The sequence below is a fragment of the Lynx canadensis genome, chromosome B2 (genome assembly GCF_007474595.2).
Source record: "Lynx canadensis isolate LIC74 chromosome B2, mLynCan4.pri.v2, whole genome shotgun sequence".
Classification (NCBI taxonomy): Eukaryota; Metazoa; Chordata; class Mammalia; order Carnivora; family Felidae; genus Lynx; species Lynx canadensis.
Window position 1 is genome coordinate 107,775,201 of NC_044307.1, and position 24,886 is coordinate 107,800,086.

Genomic DNA, 24,886 nt, shown 5'->3' on the forward strand with positions numbered 1-24,886 from the left:
TAAATAGTGTAAAAAAACGTTAAGTCTAATTGAAATATATTTTCGGGCCAGCATGCATTAGCAACATTATGTTCAGAAGCAAAAGCAGTGACTCCTAAGTGCTCATCAGCATGTGGTGGCCCTGTTATCCCTGGGAATTGCCGTTTAGTAAGTTCAGAGACCACAAGAACCTAAGTTCTGTTAGTACAAGGTAATTAAAAAATATCTTCACAATTACATTGCTCAAGAAACCCTTTCAAGAAGATGGAGAAATTAAAAAAGCAAACCACTGAATATCATTACATAATAATACTGTTATACAGTATTTACAAACTATGTCTTAAAATGCATGATAAATATTAAATAGTACAAATGTATTTATGAATCTAGAAATAGTTATGTAGGGTGTGAAATACATCATAATGCCACCAACATCCAAACCTGACAGTCCATGGATAAGAACTAGTGTAGTGATAATAACTAGAAGAGAACAAAGAGCCTTTTAATTCCTGGAATGTGATAAATTATAGTAATCTTTAAATATACATGCCAAAGTGCTTCCATAAGTAAAAATCCTTACGTAAATGTAAAGAAGCTGAAAGACAAAAATATCAGTCATGATCCATGCCACAGTTCAAAGAGTATTAAAGTCTGGATAGTAGCCAAGACAAAAGAGAAACATTTGAAGAATTTTCAAAAAGATAATCATACAAATGCTTAGCATAATAATAACTTATATTTAATGCCTACTATGGTATAATGGTCAAAAAAGTAAGCCCTTGAGAAGTGTTCTTGTTTTTGAGAAAGAGGAGCAAGTGAGTGAGGGGCAGAGAGAGAGAGAGAGAGAGAGAGAAAGAGAGAAAGAGAGACAGAAGAGAGAAGCAGGGCTCACTTGTGGCTAATGGTTTACCCGAAGCAAGGTTCAAGCTCACCAGATGTAGGACTTGAACTCACAGACTGTGAGATCATGAACTGATGATCTCATCAGATGCTTAACAACTGAGCCAAAGTCAGATGCTTAACAACTGAGCCACCTAGGCACCCAAGAAAAGTTCATTATATCAGAGCATTCAGAGGTGCTTCTCATGCAAAACTCCTTTCAGCATATATTACATATTTGACAAGTGATTTAAAGGAGAAACAATTAAAAACTGACAGTAAATATGAGTAGCATGTCTTCTAGCTGTAAATTGTGTCCTTTCCCAACAAATAAAAGAAATCCAATCTGTAAATTATTCATGAAAATTATTTCCTTTATATGTCACTACAAATTAAAAAGGGTTTTACTGACAAATGTATTCTCTTTCCTGGCAGAGCTGTTCCTTTCCATCCCTGTCCCACCTATCCTTATGTGGTAGCTTTACTATTCAAGTCCACCATCAGCAGTCAAAGCTTGGGCCTTGAATTTGTACCTGTTCATATATTGTTACCAATCAAGGGAAGAGATAAGTACAGAAAGACTAAGTGTTTAGAAGTTTCGATAGCAATTTGACAGGGTAATTTCATGTATGTTGAATCTAAAAATAAGATATTTGGAAAGAATACATAGTACATAGTATAATATAGTATAAGTACATATAGATTTATATATTTTTAAAATTAAGGATTACTGTGGTATAATTTACATACAGTAAAATTCAACTTTTTTGGGTGCCCCTCTAAAGTTGTCCCTTCTCCTAATGCCCAGTCCCTGGCAACCACAGATTTGATTTCTCTTCTTCCAATTTTGCCTTTTCTATTATTTCACATAAATGGATAATAAACTACGTAGTCATTTGTGTCTGGCATCTTCCACTTCACATAGTGCTTTTAAGATTCAGTCATGTTGTTGCATATATCAATAATTTGTTCCTTTATATTGCTAGTAGTATTCTGTCTGAATTTATCAAAATGTTTATCCATTCACCAGTTGGTAGATTTCTGGGTTCTTTTCAATCTTGGGTGACTATGAATAAAGTTGCTATAAGCATTTATGTACAAGTCATTTTTTGGAAATGAATATCCAAATGTTCTAGCACCATTTTTTTGAAATGACTATCCTTTTTCCATTGAATTATCTTGGCATTGTTCTTAAAAATCAACTGATTTTATATCTGTGGGTCTATTTCTAGACCTGTATTCTCTTCCACTGATATATGTCTACCTTTACACAGTGTTACCTTATCTTGATTCCTATGCCTTTACAGTAAATCTTGAAGTGAAGCAAGTCCTCCAAATTTGTTCTTTTTCAAAGCTGTTTTGGCTATTATACTTCTTGCGCCTTTCCATAAAAAATTTAAAATCACCTGTCAATTCTGCAAAAAGCCTCCCGGGATTTTAATTGAAATTGCATGGATTCTATAGATTACTTTGAGGAAAACAGGTATTTTAATATTGTCTTCTGATGAGTGAAATTTAGTCTATGTCTCTACTTCCTTAGGTGTTCTTTAATTTCTTTCACCAATGTCTGCAATTTTCACTGTAAAAATATGGAATATATTTTGCTAGATTTATCCTTAAACATTTCATATTTGTGGATACTATTATAAGTAGCATGTTTTATTCTAGTTTTTAATTGCTCATTGGTAGCATACAGAAATACAATTAGTTTTTATACGCCAACCTTGCATCCTATAACCTTTTAAAACTTATTAGTTCTAACACCATTTTCATTGATTCTTTAAGATCCTCTATGTAAACACACATTTATATAGAGAGACAGTTTTAATTTCTTCCTTTCTAAACTGAATGTCTTTCATTTCTTTTTCTTATATTACTAAATTGACTAAGACTTCCACTACAATACTGATTAGAAGTAGACTGGACATCCTTGACTTGCTCCCATGCTTAAATGGAAGACATTCAGTCTTTCATCATTAAGCATGAAATGTTTCTTGTAGGTTTTTCATAGATAACATATAAATAGGCAGATGGACTTCTCTTCCTGTTTGCTGACAATTTTTATCATTATTTTGTCCAATATGTTTTCTGCATCTATTGAGATGTTTTCTCATTTATTCCTTAACACTGTGAATTACATTAATTGATTTTCAAATGTTATAATAACTTTGCACTCCTGGATGATCTCCAATTGGTTATAATGTATAATCTTTTTAATATACTGCTGGATTTAATTTACTAAAGTATTGCTAAGAATTTTCATGTCTGGCTGGCTCAGTTGGTAGAACATGCGACTCTTGGTCTTGGGGTTATGAGTTCAAGTCCTACCTTGGGCACAGAGCCTACTTAAAAAAAAAAAAAAGAATTTTCATGTCTTATGTTTGTGGGGGATATCATTCTGTAATGATCATTCTGTATCATTTTATTTTCCTATAACGTCTTAGTCAAGGTTTGGTGTTTCCATGGAATATTTTGTTCCTATCCTTTTCACTTACTTATATGTTTGGATTTAAAGTCAGTTTCTGGAGTTAAGATGGCAGACATGCAGGGGGACCAGGATTTCCCTCAAACACAGTTGTATTGAGGTCAGAACACTTGGAACACCTAAGAAATCTATCTGCAGAATGACAGAAAAATCTCCATAGGTGGAGAGAGACAGTCTGGCGGGACAGAGGTGTGTGTGTGCAAATTGGGGGAGATAAAACAGCATATCAGAGGCACACTGGAAGAGAACAGTCCCCTCCGTTGAGTACTGTGGGAAGAGAGTATACTGCACCCCCCCACCCTGCCCCGCAAGGACAAAAGACCCTGCAGGCACCAGCCATATTGGCAGGGCGGAGTGGCACCATCCCAGAACTTGGTCCCCACGGTGAGGGGTCCTTTAAAACATCAGGTCTTGAATCCCAGCCAAGTGCCTAGGAGGCACAGGAAACTGTGGAGCAGGGCAAGCTGACTGCCCACGCCACTCTGTGAGGAACAGTGTGGTTTGACACATGGTCTAGGGAGGGAGACTGCGGTGTCACCATTTTTCTCCCCATCACCAACACTGTGGGGCTTTAAGGAACAGCACAGTGGCCCCCAGTGGGGGCAGTACCAGCCTACCCCAAACCCCACCCCTCTGTGCCTGGCACTTGCTTATCTACTGGAGCGGGACTGACACTGAGGGAACCAGACAGCCTCTCCTCCCAACCAGCACAGCCACAGTCCCAGGCACCAACAGACAACTGTCCTGTGGTTTTGTATGTTAGTCTGTTCTCTCTCTCTCTCTCTCTCTCTCTCTCTCTCTCTTGCCTCTTTTCTTTCCTTCTCTTCTCTTTTCTCTTTTTCTTTCTACCCTCTTCTTTTTTTCCCTTTGGGATCAGGCCCATAGTTTCTGATTTGATTTTTAGTCAATTCTTATTAAATACATAAATATTTTTTTCTTTCTTTCTCTGCTTTGTCTGTTTAATTGGGCATTTTTACTTTATTCTTTTACCCCTTTTCTATATTTCCTTCTTCTTATTTTCCATTCCCTCTCTCTCTGGATTATGCCTTATAGTTTCTTTGATTCTCTGCTTGGTCTTTTTTGTTGCCCCTTTCATTCTTCTCTTTGTGTGGGATCATGTCCCCTGCCCTTTCCTTTCTTCCAGGGTTACTTCAATGAACAAATCAAAGCACACCTGGTGGAAGGTCTAAACAATCCACCACTACAAGTAAGGAGAAGTTTTGTAGAAGACTGACCAGTGGGATAAAGCAGTAAAATACGCAACAAAAGAGTGCAAGAAAAACACTCTGAAAACACTTGTTGGGGGCGCCTGGGTGGCTCAGTCGGTTGAGCGTCCGACTTCAGCTCAGGTCATGATCTCGCGATCTCGCAGTCCGTGAGTTTGAGCCCCGCGTCAGGCTCTGGGCTGATGGCTCAGAGCCTGGAGCCTGCTTCCGATTCTGTGTCTCCCTCTCTCTCTGCTCCTCCCCCATTCATGCTCTGTCTCTCTCTCTCTGTGTCTCAAAAATAAATAAACGTTAAAAAAATTTTTTTAAAAAACACTTGCTGAAGTGCCAGGCCCTGGAGAGTCTATGACCCCTTTTTAATATAGTAGTTCTCACAGGTGCAGGACACACAACAAGCTATTAAAACAAGACAGAAACCTAGCCAAAATGACAAAATGGTAGAATTCTCCTCAAAATAAATTCCAAGAAGAAATGTTAACGAATTGCTCAAAACAGATATAAACAATATATCTGAATAAGAATTTAGAATAACAGTCATAAGACTAATAGCCAGGCTTGAAAAAAGCACAAAAGACAGCAGAGAATCTACTGCTGCAGAGATCAAAGACCTAAAAAATAGACACAATGAATTAAGAAATGCTATAAAAGAGATGCAAAATAAACCAGAGGCACTGACAAGGAGGATGGGAGAAGCAGTGGAGAGAACAGGTGAAACAGAAGATAAACTTATGGAAAAGGATAAACTTCCTTTTCCTTCCTGAAAAAGGAAGAGAAAGGAAATTACTAGACCATGAGGGGAGAATTAGAGACCTAAGTGATTCAATGAAATGAAATAGTATTCGTATCATAGGAATTCCAGAAGAAGAAGAAGAGAGAGAAAGGGGGAGAAGGTTTATTTGAACAAATTATAGCTGAGAACTTCCCTAATCTGGGGAAGGAAACAGGCATCCAAGTCCAAGAGGCACAGAGAACTCCCTTCCAAATCCACAAAAGCAGGTCAACACCATGACATATCATAGTGAAACTGGCAAGTTACAAAGAGAAAGAGAGAATTCTGAAAGCAGCAAGGGACAAACGGGCCTTAACCTACAAGGGTAAACACATAAGGGTAGTAGCAGACCTGTCCACTGAAACTTGGCAGGCCAGAAGGGAGTGGCAGAAAATAGTCAATATGCTGAATAGGAAAAATATGCAGCCAAGCATCCTTTATCCAGCAAGGTTGTCATTCAGAATAGGAGAGATAAAGGCTTCTCAGACAAATAAAAACTGAAGGAGTTCACGACCACTAAACCAGCCCACAGGAGATCCTAAGGGGGAATCTGTGAGTGGAATGCTGCTAAGACTACAAAGGGCCAGAGATATCACCACAAGCACAAAACCTACAGATAACACAATGACACTAAATCCATGTCTTTCAATAGTCACTCTGAATGAAAATGGACTAAATGCCCCAATCAAAAGACATAGGGTATCAGAATGGATTAAAAAAACCAAGATCCATCTCTATGCTGCCTACAAGAGACTAATTTTAGACCTGAGGACACCTGTAGATTGAAAGTGAGTGAACAGAGAACCATCTATCATGCTACTGGATGGCAAAAGAAAGCTGGAGTAGCCATACCTATATCAGACAAACGATTTTAAAACAGACTGTTAACAAGAAATAAAAAAGGGCATTATATTATAATTAAAGGGTTTATCCATCAAGAAGAGCTAACAATTGTAAATGTTTATGCCCCCAATGTGGAAGAAGCCAAATATATAAATCAATTAATCACAAACATAAATAAATGTTTAGATAACAATACTGTGATTGCAGGTGACTTTAATACTCCACTTAGAGCAATGGACAGATAATCTAGGCAGAAAATCAATAAGGAAACAACGGCTCTGAATGACACATTGGACCAGATGGACTTAACAGATATATTCAGAACTTTTCATCCAAAAGCAGCAGAATACACATTCTTCTCGAGTACAAATGGAACATTCTCCAAAATAGATTACATACTGGGTCACAAAACAGCCCTCAACAAATATAAAAGGATTGAGATCATACCATACATATTTTCAGATCACAACGCTATGAAACTTGAAATCAACCACAAGAAAAATTTGGAAAGCCCCCAAATTCATGGAAGTTAAAGAACATCCTACTAAAGAATGAGTGGGTCAACCATGAAATTAAAGAAGAAATTAAAAAATATATGGAAGCAAATGAAAATGAAAACACAACAGTCCAAACCCTTTAGGATGCAGCAAAGGTGGTCCTAAGAGGAAAATACGTTGCAATTCAGGCCTATCTCAAGAAGCAAGAAAGGTCCCAAGTACGTAACCTAACCTCACACCTAAAGAAACTAGAAAGGCAGCAGCAAAGAAAGCCCAAAGCCAGCAGAAGAAGAGAGATAATAAAGATTTGAACAGAAATAAACAATGTAGAATCCAAAAAACAAACAAACAAACAAAAAAACAAACCCAAAACAAAACAAACAGTAGAACACATCAATGAATCTAAGAGCTGGTTTTCTGCAAGAATAAACAAAATTGATAAACCACTAGCCAGACTTCTAAAAAAGAAAAGAGAAAGGACCCAAATAAATATAATCATGAATAAAAGAGATCACAACCAACACTAGAGAAATACAATTATCAGAGAATACTATGAAAAATTATATGCCAACAAACTGCACAATCTGGAAGAAATGGACAAATGCCTGACTCTCACACACTACCAACACTCAAGAAAACTTGAACACACCCATAACCAGAAAAGAAATTGAATCAGTTATCAAAAATATGCCAACAAATAAGAGTCCTGGGCCAGATGGCTTCCCAAGGACTTTCTACCAGACATTTAAAGCAGAGTTAATACCTATTCTTCTCAAGCTGTTCCTAAAAATAAAAATGGAAGAAAAGCTTCCAGACTCATTCTATGAAGCCAGCATTACCTTGATTTCCAAACCAGAAAAAGACCCCACACTAAAAAGGAGAATTATAGGCCAATAGCCCTGATGAACATGGATGCAAAAATTATCAACAAGATACTAGCAAATCAAATCCAACAGTATATTAAAAGAATTATTCACCAAGATCAAGTGGGATTCATTCTTGGGCTACAGGGCTGGTTCAATGTTTATAAATCAATAAACGTGACACATCACATTAATAGAAGAAAGAATACGAACCATACGATCCTGTCAATAGATGCAGAAAAAGCAGTTGACAAAACATAGCATCCTTTCTTAATAAAAACCCTCAAGAAAGTTGGGATAGAAGGAACATATCTTGATGTCATAAATGCCATATATGAAAGGCCCATAGCTAACATCATCCTCAATGGGGAAAACCAAGAGCCTTCCCCCTGAGATCAGGAACATGACAGGGATGTCTACTCTCACCACTGTTGTTTAACATAGTGTTGGAAGTCCTAGCATCAGCACTCAGACAACAAAATGCAATAAGAGGCATTCCAAACAGGCAGGGAAGTCAAATTTTCACTCTTCGCAGGTGACATGATACTCTACACAGGAACCCTGAAAGACTCCACCAAAAAGCTGCTAGAGCTGATACATGAATTCAGCAAAGTCACAGGATATGAAATCAATGTACAGTAACTGGCTGCATTTCTATACACCAATAATGAAGCAACAAAAGAGGTATCATGGAATCAATCCCATTTACAATTGCACCAAGAACCATAAAATACCTAGGAATAAATCTAACCAAAGAGGTAAAAGATCTATATGCTGAAAACTATGAAAGTTTATGAAAGAAACTGAAGAAGACACAAAGAAATGGAAAAACATTCCATGCGCATGGATTGGAAGAACAAATATTGTTAAAATGTTGGTACTGCCCAAAGCAGTCTATGCATTCAATACAATCTCATTCAAAATAGCACTAGCATTCTTCACAGAGCTAGAGCAAACAATCCTAAAACTTGTATGGAACCACAAAAGGCCCCAAATAGCCAAAGTAATGTCAAAAAAGAAAACCAAAGCTGGAGGCATCACAGTCCTTGGCTTTATAAAGCTGTAATCAACAAAACTGTATGGTACTGGCACAAAAAAAGACACACAGACCAATGGAACAGAATACAGAACTGAGAAATGGACCCACAAATATATGGCCAACTAATCTTAGACAAAGTAGGAAAGAATATCCATGGAAAAAAGACAGCACTGGGTGTTGTATTAGTAATGAATCACAGGAATCTACTCCTGAAGCCAAGACTATACTGTATGTTAGCTAACCTGACAATATGAATCAATCAATCAATCAATCAGTCAGTCAGTCAGTTTCTTGAAGAGAGCATTTAGTTGAGTCTTACTTTTCTATCAAATCTGACAATCACTGCCTTTTAATTGTTTACATAGGTATTAATGTAATTATTGATATGGTTGACTTTGGATCTACCATCTTGCTAACTGCATTCTGTTTGTCCCATCTACTATTCTGTTTCCTTTTTCTTCTCTTCCTGCCTCCTTTTGTATTATTTCTTATAGTTCCATTTTATCTCTACACCTGGTTTATTAGTTATGCACTCTTTTATTTTCTAGTGGCTGTTCTAGAGTTTACATCTTTAACTTATTACAGTCTGCCTTCAAATAATATTATACCATTTCATGTGTAGAGATGGCCTTCAGTGTCTGTAAGGCCATGACAGTTGATCTGGGTAGTGGCCTTGTTGTTATCTTTACCTTCAATGCACCAGAGATTTCAAATTTGGTCACTGTTGAGTCGCCACAATTTTGTGCATCTAGATGGGGGTTGCAGTGCAATGCTGGAAGATCATTCTCAGTGTTTTTACTCTACCTTCAGCTTTCAGCAGTCACTGCACACCCACACCACAGGGGGTGTCTCTTTCCATACTCCTGCACCTTCCCCAGTGGCAGACTGCTAGTTACCAGGTGTTAGGCTTATTTGGGAGCCAGATTGGTTCTTGGGTCTCCTGGTCTGAAGCAGGGTTTGTGAACCCGCTTTTTGGTGGGATGGGCTGGAAAGCTGTAAGCCTCTCTGTCCCTCCAGCCTGGTGGCAGCAGAACCCTGCCATGTATCTGTGGTGGTCCTTGGGCAGGAGGAATTGTTCTGTTCCATTTCCCAAGGAAATGGATGCTTTGCCTTGGTTCAGGATCCTGGACCTGATGAGTGTTTCCTGCCCTTCCATCAGGAGAAAAAGGCTTTTGCTTCTACCCTTTCCCCAGAAGCAGCACCATTTTGCCTGGCTCCTGTGGGAGGGAAGGAAGGTGCTCTAACCTCTTCCTGAAGTACAGTGTTTTTTGTTTTGTTTTGTTTTGATCTGTTTTCCTGCTCTATCCCTCCCCTAAGAGGCCCTGGGTTGGAGACTTGAGGAGAAGGGCTTGTAGGAGAGAACTCCCTTTGTGTTTTGATGTGAGTTATTCTACACTGACATGCTACCTCATGCTTGGAGATCAAGGAATTTTAAAAACTTCTGTCATTTTTCCTTATTTGCTTCTATGGCAGCCACCTCTTCCTCTCACGCTCTGTCAAAAGTGAACATCATCTCTCCTCAGATGGGCCTGTCACTCTTTAGAATGAATTCCCTTGATTTCCTTGTAAATTCAGCTCTCTGATATGTTCAAGGAAAGTTATCATTTTTGTGGGCTATCTGGATTTTTCTTGTTAGGATGGGAGTGACATGCTCGTATACCTTTCCACACTCTGGAAGGGGAAGAAGAACTTAGGCTTATGTTCTGTATGTCTTTGCTTTTTTATTTCATTTTTTAAGATAATTTTTATAGGGGCACCTGGGTGGCTCAGTCGGTTGAGCATCTGACTTCAGCTCAGGTTATGATCTCATGGTTGGTGAGTTTGAGCCCCACGTTGGGCTCTGTGATGACAGCTCAGAGCCTGGAGCCTGCTTCAGATTCTGTGTCTCCCTCTCTCTGCCCCTCCCCCACTCACACTCTGTCTCTCAAAAGTGAATAAACATTAAAAAATTTTTTTTAAGTTATTGTATTTTATAAAATATTGCTTTGTGGGACACCCGGGTGGCTCAGTCAGTTAAGATTCTGACTCTTGGTTTCAGCTCAGGTCATGATCTAGTGGTTTGTGAGTTCAAGCTCTGCACTGACAGCTCAGAGACTGCTTGGGATTCTCTCTCTCTTTCTCTCTCTCTGTCTGCCCCTTCCCTGCTCATGCACATGTGTGCGCTCTTTCTCTCTCTCTCAATAAACTTTAAAAAAGTATTGCTTTGTGATGAATTGAAAAAGACAAAACTGGTCCCTCATCACAGTGTAAAAAGCCCTGTTTCAGTGCATAAAGTATAGTAATGACAAGATCGTCCAACCTATGGTTGCCATAACTGAACTGTTTAGCTATAGAACATTTCTTTTGGAACTTATGACACATTTATGGATAGCAAAAAGATTCATACTAATTCACATCTAGCAGAGAGTAAGGTACTAGGAGTGATTAAGCAAATATTTTCACTTTAAAAAGTTTATTCTGTAGCCTATCATATAGCACTGCTAATCTTCTCCCTTTCTAAAACTAGATTCAAAGCATTTGTTCAAATTTTCCCTGATGTAAGGGTAAATTTTTAAGGAATACTTCAAAATGTCCCAGATTTTCTCTGGAAAAGGCATATCAAAATAAACTACAAATCCTGCCAACCAGCAAAGGTGCTAACTAAATGGAGACATAATGAGAAGAGAAAGTAGCCTTGAAGATATTTAGGAAACTATATCTCTAATTTCCCACTGATAAAGAGTTTAGAAGCAATAATTATTTTAAGTATGATCTCATATCACTTTTATTATGAACTTATCACTTTCGTGCTCTTTTGTTTATCTTCCCCAACAAAATAGCAAACACCTGAAGAATAGTGCTGTATTCATCTTTGTACTTCTCAGTGTCTAGTTCAGTGCCTGGCACATAGCAGGCTCTTAATGAATATATACAGAGTGAATGTACATCAAGTGAAATGAATAGATCTGGTAATGGTTCCACCTAGCTTTGTCTTGTGTCTTTTTCCTATGGGCTATATCCTCTCATCTCCTCCCTTTCTTTTTTTTTGCAAGTGCATAAAATTAGATCTCAGAGAATCTATACACACCAGCATCTGTCTTTATACCCACTGCTGTTTGAAGACTCTGCTGGCAGTCCTATCTGCCTGATCAGCTGGCCTCACATCTATAACAGTAGCATTAGGGCTGAGATAGTTCTAGCTCTGTCCTTTTTTGGATGACCCAGCAGCTTACTTGGTGGTCAGCCTTTGTAGCCAGAGAAGTTTCTCATAATCACCTCAGGGCCTGAATGAATGGATTTCTATCTGACCTGCCTACTTTTCCTCCTCAGTGGTCATATGCCACCAGTGACTCACATACCTCAACCCCTAAACCTTTTGGAGTCACAAACAGGCACATCATTTTACGTTAATATATTTTATTATTCAGTTTTCCACATGCTGTGATCACCTTCTATTAGGACAGATAAGGAGAATGCTATTGAAAGGAGAAATTATGCTATTTTTCTTTTTGAATCTTTTAAATTTCCTAACATAGTAATATGCCCACAGTAGATACACATTATTGAATACGCATATACTTTAGTTTTTCATTTCTTTGTCCCAAAACCTCAATTTTACTTCCTCATACACTTCCAGGGGGATGCTAATGTGTGTCTTGATGAATGTTAACTGATAATACCTGATAAGACCAAACATACCTTGTAGTTCAATAAGGTTCATATTTTTTCATAATCACATATTAACTAATGTCATTATTCCTATAGATTTTAAAGAAAAGAAACTCTTACCCAGCCTTAGCAACACTTATGGTTTGTTGCTCCATTGCCTCATGGATACTGGTTCTATCATGCTCTTTGAGACTGTTAAACTCATCGATACAGCAAAGGCCCGCATCTGCAAGTACTAATGCTCCAGCCTCCAAATTCCATTCTCCTGAGTCTTTCACAGCAGTTACCGTCAGACCTAAGGAAACAAGCAAGCTATGTCAGCTTTTATTTTCAAAAGCATATCTTATATCTCTGAGGGCGAAGTACCTATATTTTAAAGGGAAGGGCATAGAGTCAACACTTTTATTTCTATTCTGTATAGAATGGATGGCATCAGACAGAGAGCTGGTAGTTCCCAAGGGGAGGCAGGTGGGAGGATGGGCAAAGCAAATGAAGGGAATTAAGAAGTGTGAAATTATTTGTAAGTCACAGCATGTAAAGTACAGCATAAGGAATATAGTCAATAATAGTGTGATAACTTTGTATGGTGACAGATGGTAACTAGACTTATGGTGAACATTTCATGATGTATATAAATGTCAAATCACTATGTTGTACATTTGAGACAAATACAATATGGTATGTCAAGTTTACTTCAATTTAAAAAAATGGATGGCATCAGGACAACTATTTCAGATATCCAGACACTGGAAGGCCTCAGAAGATCCTATGTTCTGAAAATGTAAGATGTGTTATTAAATATTTTGTAGCAACCAGAAGTCCCCAAATTTTCTGTCTCTCCTTGGTGGGTACCCTCACTGAGTGATCTAAACTTTTAGAAGGAGCAAACAGAGCTCTGGAGACCTTATGACATCTTATCACAAGATGTTCTGTATTATATGCTGTTTACAGAGAGGGGTCCAAAGACAGAAAACAGTAGATACTACGGTCCAATGATAAAAATGAAGAGTTTGCTCCCAGTCACGGTGTGAGGGCGAAGACTCCGTTATATATCTTCTCTGGTTTTGATTTATCCTTTATACCAGTCAGTAAAGCACAGTGGCCAAAACAAAGGCTTTGTAGTACACCAACCTGGATCTGAATCCTGGATCCGTCATTCTGGTTGTCATACTATAGGCAAGTTTCCTAAGATGTCCAAGCTTCTGTTTATTTATTTATAAAAGGGAGTAACAATGGAATGTATCTTATGGAGTCTGAGATATTCAAATAGAATATAATAAAGCTCTTTAAAAGGTATAGGACACATAACGAGTATTTATAACAACTACTGTTGATAAAAATCGGTAAGCCTCTGGATAGAATGACCAAGAAATAAAAAGAGGAGGGACAAGTTACAAATATCAGGAATGACAGGGGGAGATTACTATAAACCCTACAGACACTGAACTGATAATAAGGAAATAAAATGAACAACTCCATACCCTAGGTTTGATGACTTAGATGAAATGGTCAAATTCTTTGAAATACATAAACTGCCAAAGTTTACCTAAAAAGGAACAGATAGCTTGCATACCCCTATATCTATTTTAAAATTGACCATTTAGATCAAAATCTTGCAACACAAAAATCTATAGACTGAGATGACCTCATGGTGAATTCTACCAAACATTTATGAAAGAGCTAATACAAATTCTACACAAAATTTTAAAAATACAGAAAAACAAGGAACACTTCCCAACTCATTTACTGCAATCAGCATTTTCAAGATACCAAAACTAAAGACATATTAAAAGAAAACTACAGACCAGTATCTCTCACATAGATGCAAAAATCTTCCAACAATACAAGCAAATCAAACAATACATAAAATAATGATAGATTATAACCAAGTAAGGTTCATCTTGGGAATGCAAGGCTAATTTTTTAATGAAAATTAACCAATATAATTTACCATATAAATAAATGGAACAAAAAGCAAATGACCACTTCACTACCTACAGAAAAAAACACTTGATAAAATTCAACAACTATTTATGATAAAAAAAAAAAACTCTCAGAAAACTAGGAATAGAGAGAACTTCTTCAGTCTTAAAAATTATACAACTAACATATTTAACAATAAAAGACTGAATGTTTACTCCCACCCTCACCCTCATCCCCCAAATTAGAACAAGGCAAGGAGATCTGTTCTCATCACTCGTATTCAAAATCATCATGGGGTTCTAGCCGATAAAATAAAGGAAAAGAAGTCAAAACCATCAGAACAAAAAGGAAAAAATAAAATTATTTACATTTCAGACAATATAATTATGTTTAAAATTCCAAATACTTTACCAAAAAATCTACTAAAACTAATAAGTGAGGGTAGCAAGGTTGCAGAATACAAGTCAATATACAAATATCGGTCATATTTCTATATATATTAGAAAACATTTAAAGTTGAAATTAAAGAATAATACAATTTATAACAGTACCAGAGAATATGAAATACCTGGGTATAAACCTTCAAAAATGTACAAGTTCAAGCCCCACTTTGGGTGTAGAGATTACTAAAAATAAATAAATAAAACATAAAAAAATGTGCAAGATCTGTAAGCAGAAACTACAAAACATTGATAAAGGAAGTCAAATACAACCTAATCAAACGAAGAGATATTCCATGTTCATGAAATGAAAAACTCAGTATTTTTATTTTATTTTTTTCCAGTGGCCTGTGTTTTGTTTTGTTTTAATTTACATCCTAGTTAGCATATAGTGCTATAATGATTTTAGGAGTAGATTCCAGTGATACATCACCTATGTATAATACCCAGTGCTCATCCCAACAAGTGTCCTCCCTAAAGCCCCTTACCCATTTAGCCCATCTACCCCACCCACAATCACTCCAGGAACCCTCAGTTTGTTCTCTGTATTTAAGAGTCTCTTATGTTTTGTCCCCTTTACTGTTTTTATATTATTTTTGCTTCCCTTCCCTTATGTTCATCTGTTTTGTATCTTAAATTTCACATGAGTAAAGTCATGTGATATTTGTCTTTCTCTGCCCAATTTCACTTAGCATAATACCCTCTAGTTCCATCCACATAGTTGCAAATGGAAAGATTTCATTCTTTTTGATTGCCAAGTAATACTCCATTGTGTATATATACATGTATACACATACACACACACACATATAGATAGATAGATAGATAGATAGATAGATAGATAGATAGATATACACCCCACATCTTCTTTATCCATTCATCCGTCGATGGACATTTGGGCTCTTTCCATACTTTGGCTATTGTCAATAGTGCCGCTATAAACATTGGGGTGCATGTGCCCCTTTGAAACAGTACACCTGTATCCCTTGGATAAATACCTAGTAGTGCAATTCGGGGGTCGTAGGGTAGTTCTATTTTTAATTTTTTGAGGAACCTCCATACTGTTTTCCAGAATGGCTACACCAGTTTGCATTCCACCAGCAGTGCAAAAGAGATCCTTTTTCTCTGCATCCTTGCCAACATCTGTTGTTGCCTGAGTTGTTTACTTTAGCCATTCTGACTGGTGTGAAATGGTATCTCATTGTGGTTTCAATTTGTATTTCCTTGATGATGAGTGATGGTGAGCATTTTTTCATGTGTCAGTCAGCCATCTGGATGTCTTTGGAGAAGTGTCTATTCATGTCTTTTGCCCATTTCTTCACTGGATTATTTGTATTTTGAGTGTGTTGAGTTTGATCAGTTCTTTATAGATTTTGAATATTAACCCTTTATCTGATATGTCATTTGCAAATATCTTCTCCCATTCTGTCGGTTGCTTTCGGTTGCCTTTTTAGTTTTGCTGATTGTTTCCTTCTCTGTGCAGAAGCTTTTTATTTTGATGAGGTCCCAGTAGTTCATTTTTGCTTTTGTTTCCCTTGCTTCCGGAGACGTGTTGAGTAAGAAGTTGCTGCAGCCAAGGTCAAAGAGGTTTTGCCTGCTTTATCCTCTAGGATTTTGATGGCTTCCTGTCTTATGTTTAGGTCTTTCATCCATTTTGAGTTTATTTTTGTGTATGGTGTAAGAAACTGGTCCAGGTTCATTTTTCTGCATGTTGCTGTCCAGTTTTCCCAGCACCATTTGCTGAAGACATGTCTTTATTCCATTGGATATTCTTTCCTGCTTTGTCAAAGATTAATTGGCCACCCATTTGTTGGTTCATTTCTGGGTTCTCTATTCTGTTCCATTGCTCTGAGGGTCTGTTTTTGTGCCAGTACCATGTTGTCTTCATTACAGCTTAGTAATACATCTTGAAGTCCAGGATTGTGATGCCTCCAGCTTTCGTATTCTTTTTTGGGACTGCTTTGGCTATTTGGGGTCTTTTCTGGTTCCATACAACTTTCAGGATTGTTTGTTCTAGCTCTGTGAAGAATGAGGTGTTATTTTGATAGGGATTGCATTGAATATGTAGATTGCTTTGGGTAATATTGCCATTTTAACAATATTTGTTCTTCCAATCCATGGGCATGGAATATTTTTTCCTTTTTTGTGTGTATGTTTTCAATTTCTTTCATAAGCTTTCTACAGTTTTCACCGTATAGATTTTTCACCTCTTTGGTTAGGTTTATTCCTAGGTATTTTATGTTTTTTTGGTGCAATTGTAAATGGAATCAATTCCTTGATTTCTCCTTCTGTTGCTTCATTATTGGTGTATAGGAATGCAGTCGGTTTCTGTGCATTGATTTTATATCCTGAGACTGCTGAATTCATGGATCAGTTCTAGCAGTTTTTTGGTGGAATCTTTTGGATTTTCTACATGGAGTATCATGTTGTCTGCAAAGAGTGAAAGTTTACTTCCTCCTTGCCAATATGGATGCCTTTTATTTCTTCATGTTGTCTGATTGCTGAGGCTAGGACTTCTAATACTATGCTGAGTAACAGTGGTGAGAGTGGACATCCCTGTCATGTTCCTGACCTTCAGGGGAAAACTGTTTTTCCCCATTGAGGATGACATTAGCAATGGCTCCCTTGTATATGCCTTTTATGATCTTGAGGTATGATCCTTCTATTCCTACATTCTTGAGAGCTTTTATCAAGAAAGGATGTTGTATTTTGTCAAGTGCTTTGTCTGCATCTATTGAGAGGATCATATAGTTCTGGTCCTTTCTTTTATTAATGTGATGTATCACGTTGATTGATTTGTGATAGCTCTGCATCCCAGGCATAAATCCCACTTGGTTGTGGTGAATAATTCTTTTAATGTATTGTTGGCTAGTATCTTGTTGAGGATTTTTGCATCCATGTTCATCAGAAAAAACTGGTATGTAGTTCTCCTTTTTAGTGGGGTCTTTGCCTGGTTATGGAGTCAAGGTAACACTGGCTTCACAGAATGAGTTTGGAAGCTTTCCTTCCATTTCTATTTTTTGGAACAGCTTCAAAAGAATAGGTCTTAACTCTTCTTTAAATGTTTGGTAGAATTCTGCTGGAAGGCCATCCAGCCCTGGACTCTTTTTGGGGGGGAGATTTCTGATTACTAATTTGATTTCTTTACTGGTTATGGGTCTGTTCAAATTTTCTACTTCTTCTTGTTTCAGTTTTGGTAGTTTACATGTTTCTAGGAATTTGTCCCTTTCTTCCAGATTGCCCATTTTATTGGTGTATAAATGCTCATAATATTCTCTTACCATTTGTATTTCTTCTGTATTGGTTGTGATCTCTCCTCTTTCATTCTTGATTTTATTTATTTTGGTCCTTTCCTTTTTCTTTTTGATCAGTCTGGCTAGGGGTTTATCAATTTTGTTAATTCTTTCAAAGAACCAGCTCCTGGTTTCATTTACCTGTTCTATTGTTTTTTGTTATTGTTGTTTTGTTTTTGTTGTTTTGTTTCGACAGCATTGATTTCTGCTTTAATCTTTATTATTTCCCATCTTCTGCTGGTTTTGGGTTTTACTTGTTCTTTTTCCAGTTTTTTAAAGTGTAAGGTTAAGTTGTGTATCTGAGACCTTTCTTCCTTCTTTAGGAAGGCCTGGATTGCTATATACTTCTGTCTTATGACTGCCTTTGCTGTATCCCAGAGATTTTGGGCTGTGTTATCATTTTCATTGGCTTCCATGTACTTTTTAATTTCCTCTTAACTTCTTGGTTAGCCCATTCATTCTTTAGTAGCATGTTCTTTAGTCTCCAAGTATTTGTTATCTTTCCAATTTTTTTCTTGTGTTGATTTCAAGTTTCATAGCATTGTGGTCTGTAAATATGCATAGTATGATCTCGATCTTTTTGTACTTGTCGAGGGCTGATTTGTGTCTCAGTATGGGATCTATTCTAGAGAATGTTCCATGTGCACTCGAGAGAAATGTGTATTCTGCTGCTTTAGGATGAAACGTTCTGAATATATCTGTTAAGTCCATCTGGTCCAATGTGTCATTCAAAGCCATTGTTTCCTTGTTGATTTTCTGTTTAGATGATCTGTCCATTGTTGTAAGCGGGGTGTTGAAGCCCACTACTATTATTATCAGTGAGTTTCTTTATGTTTGTGATTAATTGATTTACATATTTGGGTGTTTCCATGTTTGGAACATAAATGTTTACAATTGTTAGATATTCTTGGTGGATAGAACCCTTAATTATGATATAATCCCTTCGTCATCTGTTGTTACAGTCTTTACTTTAAAATCAGATTATCTGATATAAGTATGGCTACTCCGGCATTCTTTTGGCAACCATTAGCATGATAGATGGTTCTCCATCTCCTTACTTTCAATCTGAAGATGACCTTAGGTCTAAAATGGGTCTCTTGTAAGCAGCATATAGATGGATCTTGCTTTCTTATCCATTCTGTTACCCTATGTCTTTGGATTGTTTTGTCCATTGACATTTAGAGTACTGAAAAGATATCAATTTATTGCCATTATGTTCCCTGTAGAGTTGGAATTGTGGTGATGTTCTCTGGTCCTTTCTAGTCATTGTTGCTTTTGGTCTTTTTAGGTTTTTTTTTTTTTCTTTTTCATCTTTTCTCCCACCAGAGAGCCCCTGCTTAAAATTTCTTGCAGGGCTGGTTTAGTGATCACGAACTCCTTTAGTTTTTGTTTATCTTGGAAAATTTTTATATCTCCTTCTATTTTGAATGACAGCCTTGCTGGATAAAGAATTCTTGGCTGCATATTTTTCCAATTCAGCACACTGAATATATCCTGTCACTCCTTTCTGGCCTGCCAAGTTTCTGTGAATATGTCTGCTGTGAACCTAATCTGTCTTCCCTTGTAGATAAGGACTTTTTTTCCCTTGCTGCTTTCATGATCCTTTTCTTGACTGAGTATTTCGTGAATATGACTATGATATGCCTTGGTGATGGCTGGTTTTTGTTGAATCTAGTGGGAGTTCTCTGAGCTTCCTAGATTTTGATGTCTGTGTCTTTCCCCAGGTTAGGAAAGTTTTCCACTATGATTTGCTCACATAAACCTCCTACTCCTTTTTCTCTCTCTTCATCTTCTGGGACCCCTATGATTTGGGTGTTATGAGTCACTGAGTTCTCTAATTCTTATATTGTGTTCTTTTGCCTTAGTTTCTCTCTTTTTTTCTGCTTCATTATTCTACAGAATTTGTCCTTTATATCGCTGATTTGCTGCTCTGCTCCATTCATTCTTGCTGCCATGGCATCCATTTGAGATTGCAGCTCAATTATAGTATTTTTAATTTCATCCTGACTAGATTTTACTTCTCTTATCTCTGCAGAAAGGGATTCTGTGCTTTTTTTCAACCCCAGCTAGTATTATTATTGTGACCCTAAATTCTGGTTCAGACATCTTGCTTGTATCTGTGTTAAGTCCCTGGCTGTCATTTCTTACTGTTCTTTCTTTTGAGGTAAATTCCTTTGTTTCATCATTTTGAAGGAAGAAAAAGAGTTAGTAAAGTAAAAAACAAAAAACATTAAAATTAAAAAATTAAAAATAACACAAAAAATGCTAGTTCCCAGGTGTGTTTTGGTCTGGTTGTTGAAAGCAGCTTGATAGAATAGAGAAAAAGGGAAAAGAAAAGGAAAGGAAAGAAAAAAGGAAAACATTTGAAAATTTTTAAAAATGAATACAATAAAATACAATAAAATGAAATGATGAAAGTAAAATTGAATTTGAAAAATTTACAAAAAAGTAAAAGATATAGTAGAAAAATATAACAAAAATTTTATAAAAACAGAAAGTAAAAATAAGTTTATTCTCTTTCTGTATTCAAGAATAAGAAAAAAAAAACTGAAAAGACAGACCAGCAAACAGAATGATATATGACTGAAATTACATTCAGTTTCCCTTAGAAGTCAAACTATGAAGCACTTTATAGTCCATAAACTAAGCAGGAGGAGAGATCTGTGGTGTTCCACTAGAGTGTGGTGGCCCAGTGTGTGGGACTTGGTGTAGCAGCTCTGTTCTCCACTGGATGGCGCTACTTAGTTCATTGGGGTGGATTGTTGTGGTGGTGTAGGTGTGTATGTGCATGCACGGGAGGGTGAAAATGGCATCACTCAGCTACCTTGCCTCTAGTATCAGAACTCTGTGCTCTCACTGACTGGCAATCAAGCACCCCTTCTTTGTTTCTGGCTCCTGTCCACTCCCCACTTCTACAAAGTCCATGACCAAGCCATCATCTTGTCAGGAGGTACGTCCCTCCCGAGTTTTAGCTCAGATGTGGCTATGTTTCCCAACCCCTCACTTCTGAGGGCCCTGCAACTTTGACCCACTCAGACCCTCTAGGGGAGGGTCTCGCTGAGAAATGGCTGGGTGCTGGCCCACCCCCTGGAACATTCTTGGGACCATGCTACTGCAGATGTCCAGGGACTGTGGCCAGGTGCCAGTCCGCCCCAGAAAAAATTCACATGATCATGTAGCAGCAGCAGCATTTCAGGGATTATGGTAAATCACAACACTCATCTGGGCTCCAGGCTTCAGTGAACCCTTAACATCCTTGTTCCAACACCAGTGAATGTGGCTGTTCTCCGGGGTCCACTGGAACCTTTGCCTGTGGGGAGGCCGCCCAGCAGGGAAACTGCCTCTCTCCGTGTGGCCTGAGGACCCCTTGGACCTTGCTGTCTGCTCTTGGGGATTCACCTTTCCCACCAGAGCACCGCCAGGTATCGAGCTGCGGAGTTTCAGACTCTGTACTCTCGCTGTTTATAGAGTCTTAATGGAATTTAAACCCTCTCCTTTCTCCCTTTTTTTGTTCAGTCCCTTGCAGTCCCTTTTTCCTTTCTCCATTTTTTGTTTAGTCCACTCTTTCTTTCTTTCCAGCTGCTCTCGGGGGGCGGGGGGGGGGTGCTTTTCCTGTACTCTCCCCTGTCTCTGTCCTCTCTCCACTAGCAAAAACAGCTCCCTACCCTCCACAGCTTCTCTCCTCCAGTTGACCTCTCTGTTCCACGTACTTGCTGAGTTCTGTGGTTCAAGTTGTACAGATTGTTGTGTTAATCCTCAAATCAGTTTTCTAAGTGTGCAAGATGGTTCAGTGTTGATCTAGCTGCATTTCAGGGATGAGAGACCAATACTCAGTATTTTAAAGACGCTTCCCCAAATTGTTCTGTAATTCTCCCTAAACTGGTCTATAGATTCAATGCAATTCCAAACAAAATTCGAATGGGATTTTTTAAAATAGAAATTAACAGGGTGATTCCACAATGTATATGGAGAAGCAAAGGAAACATAAGAGCAAACCAAGAAACAAAGTAGAAGGTCTCATATGATCCATTTTCCAGATTTACTACAAAGCTATAGTAATCAACTGAATGACACTAGAAAAAGGATAGACTGCAAGAACAATGGAACAGAGTCCAAAAATGTGCCCAAATATATCTGGTCAAGTGAGTTTTGATAAAAATGCAAAAGCAGTTCAATGAGGGAAAGATAATCAGTTCTACAAATGGTGCTGTAATAATTGGATAGCATTATGCAAAAAGAAAAAAAAATCAATCTTGATCCATATTTCAAATCTCATACAAAAATCAACTCAAGGATCTAAATGAAAATGTAAAATTTATAGATGAAAACTCATAGCAGAAGATGCAGGAGAAAATCTATGTGAGTTCTTCTGTTTTCCAGCCCAGCATTTCAAGAGCTCAGAAGTTGCCACAAGTTGCCACCTCTTTAATAATAAGTAAAAACTTAACCAAACTGAAAAATCAATAATTCTTCTAAGATGCATTAGAGAAGTGAGGTCCCAGGGCAAACCAATGCCCCAAAATTAGAAAGACAGAAATACAGAGAATCACACCTTACCAGGGCAGATAACTCTATGGGAACCAGTAATGGTATAAGAAAACTTGAACTGTAATTGATGTATTGCTGGAGGCTCAGTGTGGATGACTCTGAGAGTTAAAATCTCTATTCATAGGGGGACCCTCACACTTTTGTGAGTTTTACCCTCCCAGGTTCTCCCATTAAACATCAGCAATTTTTCTCTGATACTGTGAGCGATGAGTTGGAAAGTCTAAAAACAAACAAACAAACAAAAAAAACAAAAAAAAAACAAATTCTAGAGATCAAAAACACTGAAAAAGAAAGGAAGAATTCCTTTGATGGGCTCATTAGCAGACTGGACAGAGCTGAGTAAAGAATCTCTGAGTGTAAAGATACTTCACTTTACTACTGAGTGTAAAGGTACAGTGGAAACTTCCAAAGCTGAAAAGCAAACAGGAGAGAAAGTGGAAAATAACAGAGCAGAATATCCAAGAACTTCCTGACAACTAAAACAGGCGTAACATACATGTAATGGGAAACCAGAATGAGAAGAAAGACAGAAAGGAACAAGAGTGATATCTGAAGCATTAGTGACTAAAAATTAGTCATTAATTGATTAATTAATGTCAGACACCAAACCATGGATCCAGAAAACCCAAGGTAACACTGGGCAGGAAAAATGCTAAAAAACAAAACAAAATAAAACCTTCCAAAAAACTTACATGTAGGCATGTCATATTTAAACTTCTGAAAATAAAACATAAAGAAATATCTTGACAGAAACCAGATGAAAAGTACAACTTACCTGTAGAGAAACAAAGATGAGAATCATATACAGCTTCCCCTCGGAAATCATGCAAGTAACAAGAGTAGAATGAAATATTCAAAATATTGAAAGAACAAAACCTCCCAGCCTAGAATTCTGTACCCTGTGAAATTATCTTCAAAAGTGAAGAAATAATAAAGACTTTCTCCATAAAAAAATTTTTTGAGGTAATTTGTTGCCAGCAGACCTGTCAAAGGAAGTTCTTTAGAGAGAAGGAAATAATATAGGCCAGAAACTCAGAGCTATATAAAGGGCCTTGACTGGCTCAGTTGGAAAAGTGTGCAACTCTTGGTCTTGGGGTGGTAAGTTCATGCCCCACACTGGGTGTAAAGGTTACTTAAATAAATAAATAAACTTAAAAAAAAAAGTCAGATCTACATAAAGGAAGAACAACAAAGAAGGACTAGATAAAAGAAAAACTTCTACTTTTCTTATTCTTAGTTCATCTAACTGATAGTAGTTTGTTAAATATAATAGCAATAATGTATTTAAGTATGTATGTTTATATGTGTTTATGTGCAAGTGAAATGAATGAGAGAAATGATAAAAGGGATGAGAAGGAGGAATTAGAAATATTTTGCTATTTATAATACAGTGCTATACTTGCACTGTATAGTGTTATTTGAAAGTGGACTTGGATTAATTGTAAATGTATATTGCAAACTCTGGAACAAACAATTACAAGTTAAAAAGAAGCGCGATTGATATACTAAGAAAGGTGAAAAAATGGAATCATATAAAATGCTCAATTAAAACCATAAAAGGCAAAAAAAAAGAGTGGAAGATAAAAACAAGAACAAATAACAAGGACAACAAATAGAAAATGCTAACAAATATGGCAAGTATTAATCCAGCTATATTAATAATCACTTTGAACATCCATGGTCTAAATACACCAAGTCAAAGACCAAAATTACCAGAGTTGATTAAAACACACACACACACACATACACACACACACACACACACACACACACACAAAACCAACTTATATTATGTATAAGAAACCCACTTTAAATATAAATACATACAGATTGAAAATTTTTTAAAAAGAGAGAAAGATATACCATGCTAACACTAATCCCCCCAAAATGGGAGTAGCTATATTAATTTCAGACAAAGCAGACTTCAGGACAAGAAAAATTGTCATGGAGAAAGGGGAGCATTACATACTGGTAAAATGGGGTCAACACTCCAAAATGACATAATAATCCTTAATGATTATGGGCCTCAGAATAGGTGAGGCAAACACCAGTGGAATTCAAAGGAGAAATAGATGAATTTGTATTATAGTTAGAGACTTCACCACCGCTCTATCAGAAATGGGCATATCCATCAGCCAGAAAATCAGCAGGCCATAACTGAACTTGATAGTACCATCAATCAACTGAATATAACAGACATCTATAGACAACTTCATCCAACAGCAGCAGAATGTAATTTTTTCTCCAGATCTCATGGACTATTCACCAAGATAGACCACATGCTTGACGGTAAGATTAACAAATTTATTAGACAAATCATAAATCTTTCCTCAGACTAAAATGATATTAAACTAGAAAGCAATAACAGAGAACTAGAAAATTCCAAATTATGTGAAGATTAAACAACACACTTCTAAATAACACATGGATCAAAGAAGAAAGCTCAAGAGAAAT

The 24,886-nt window shown here is 37.2% G+C and overlaps 1 protein-coding gene across 2 annotated transcripts in view; it reads right to left on the reverse strand.

The window, feature by feature from the left end:
- MCM9 (minichromosome maintenance 9 homologous recombination repair factor) overlaps positions 1 to 24,886 on the reverse strand; it is a 112,836-nt gene that overhangs the window by 33,910 nt on the left and 54,040 nt on the right. For both annotated transcript variants that reach the window (XM_030316240.2, XM_032593237.1), the window contains exon 8: positions 12,349 to 12,523. In XM_030316240.2, coding sequence (XP_030172100.1) covers positions 12,349 to 12,523 — 175 coding nt within the window. The remainder of the gene's footprint in view (positions 1 to 12,348; positions 12,524 to 24,886) is intronic.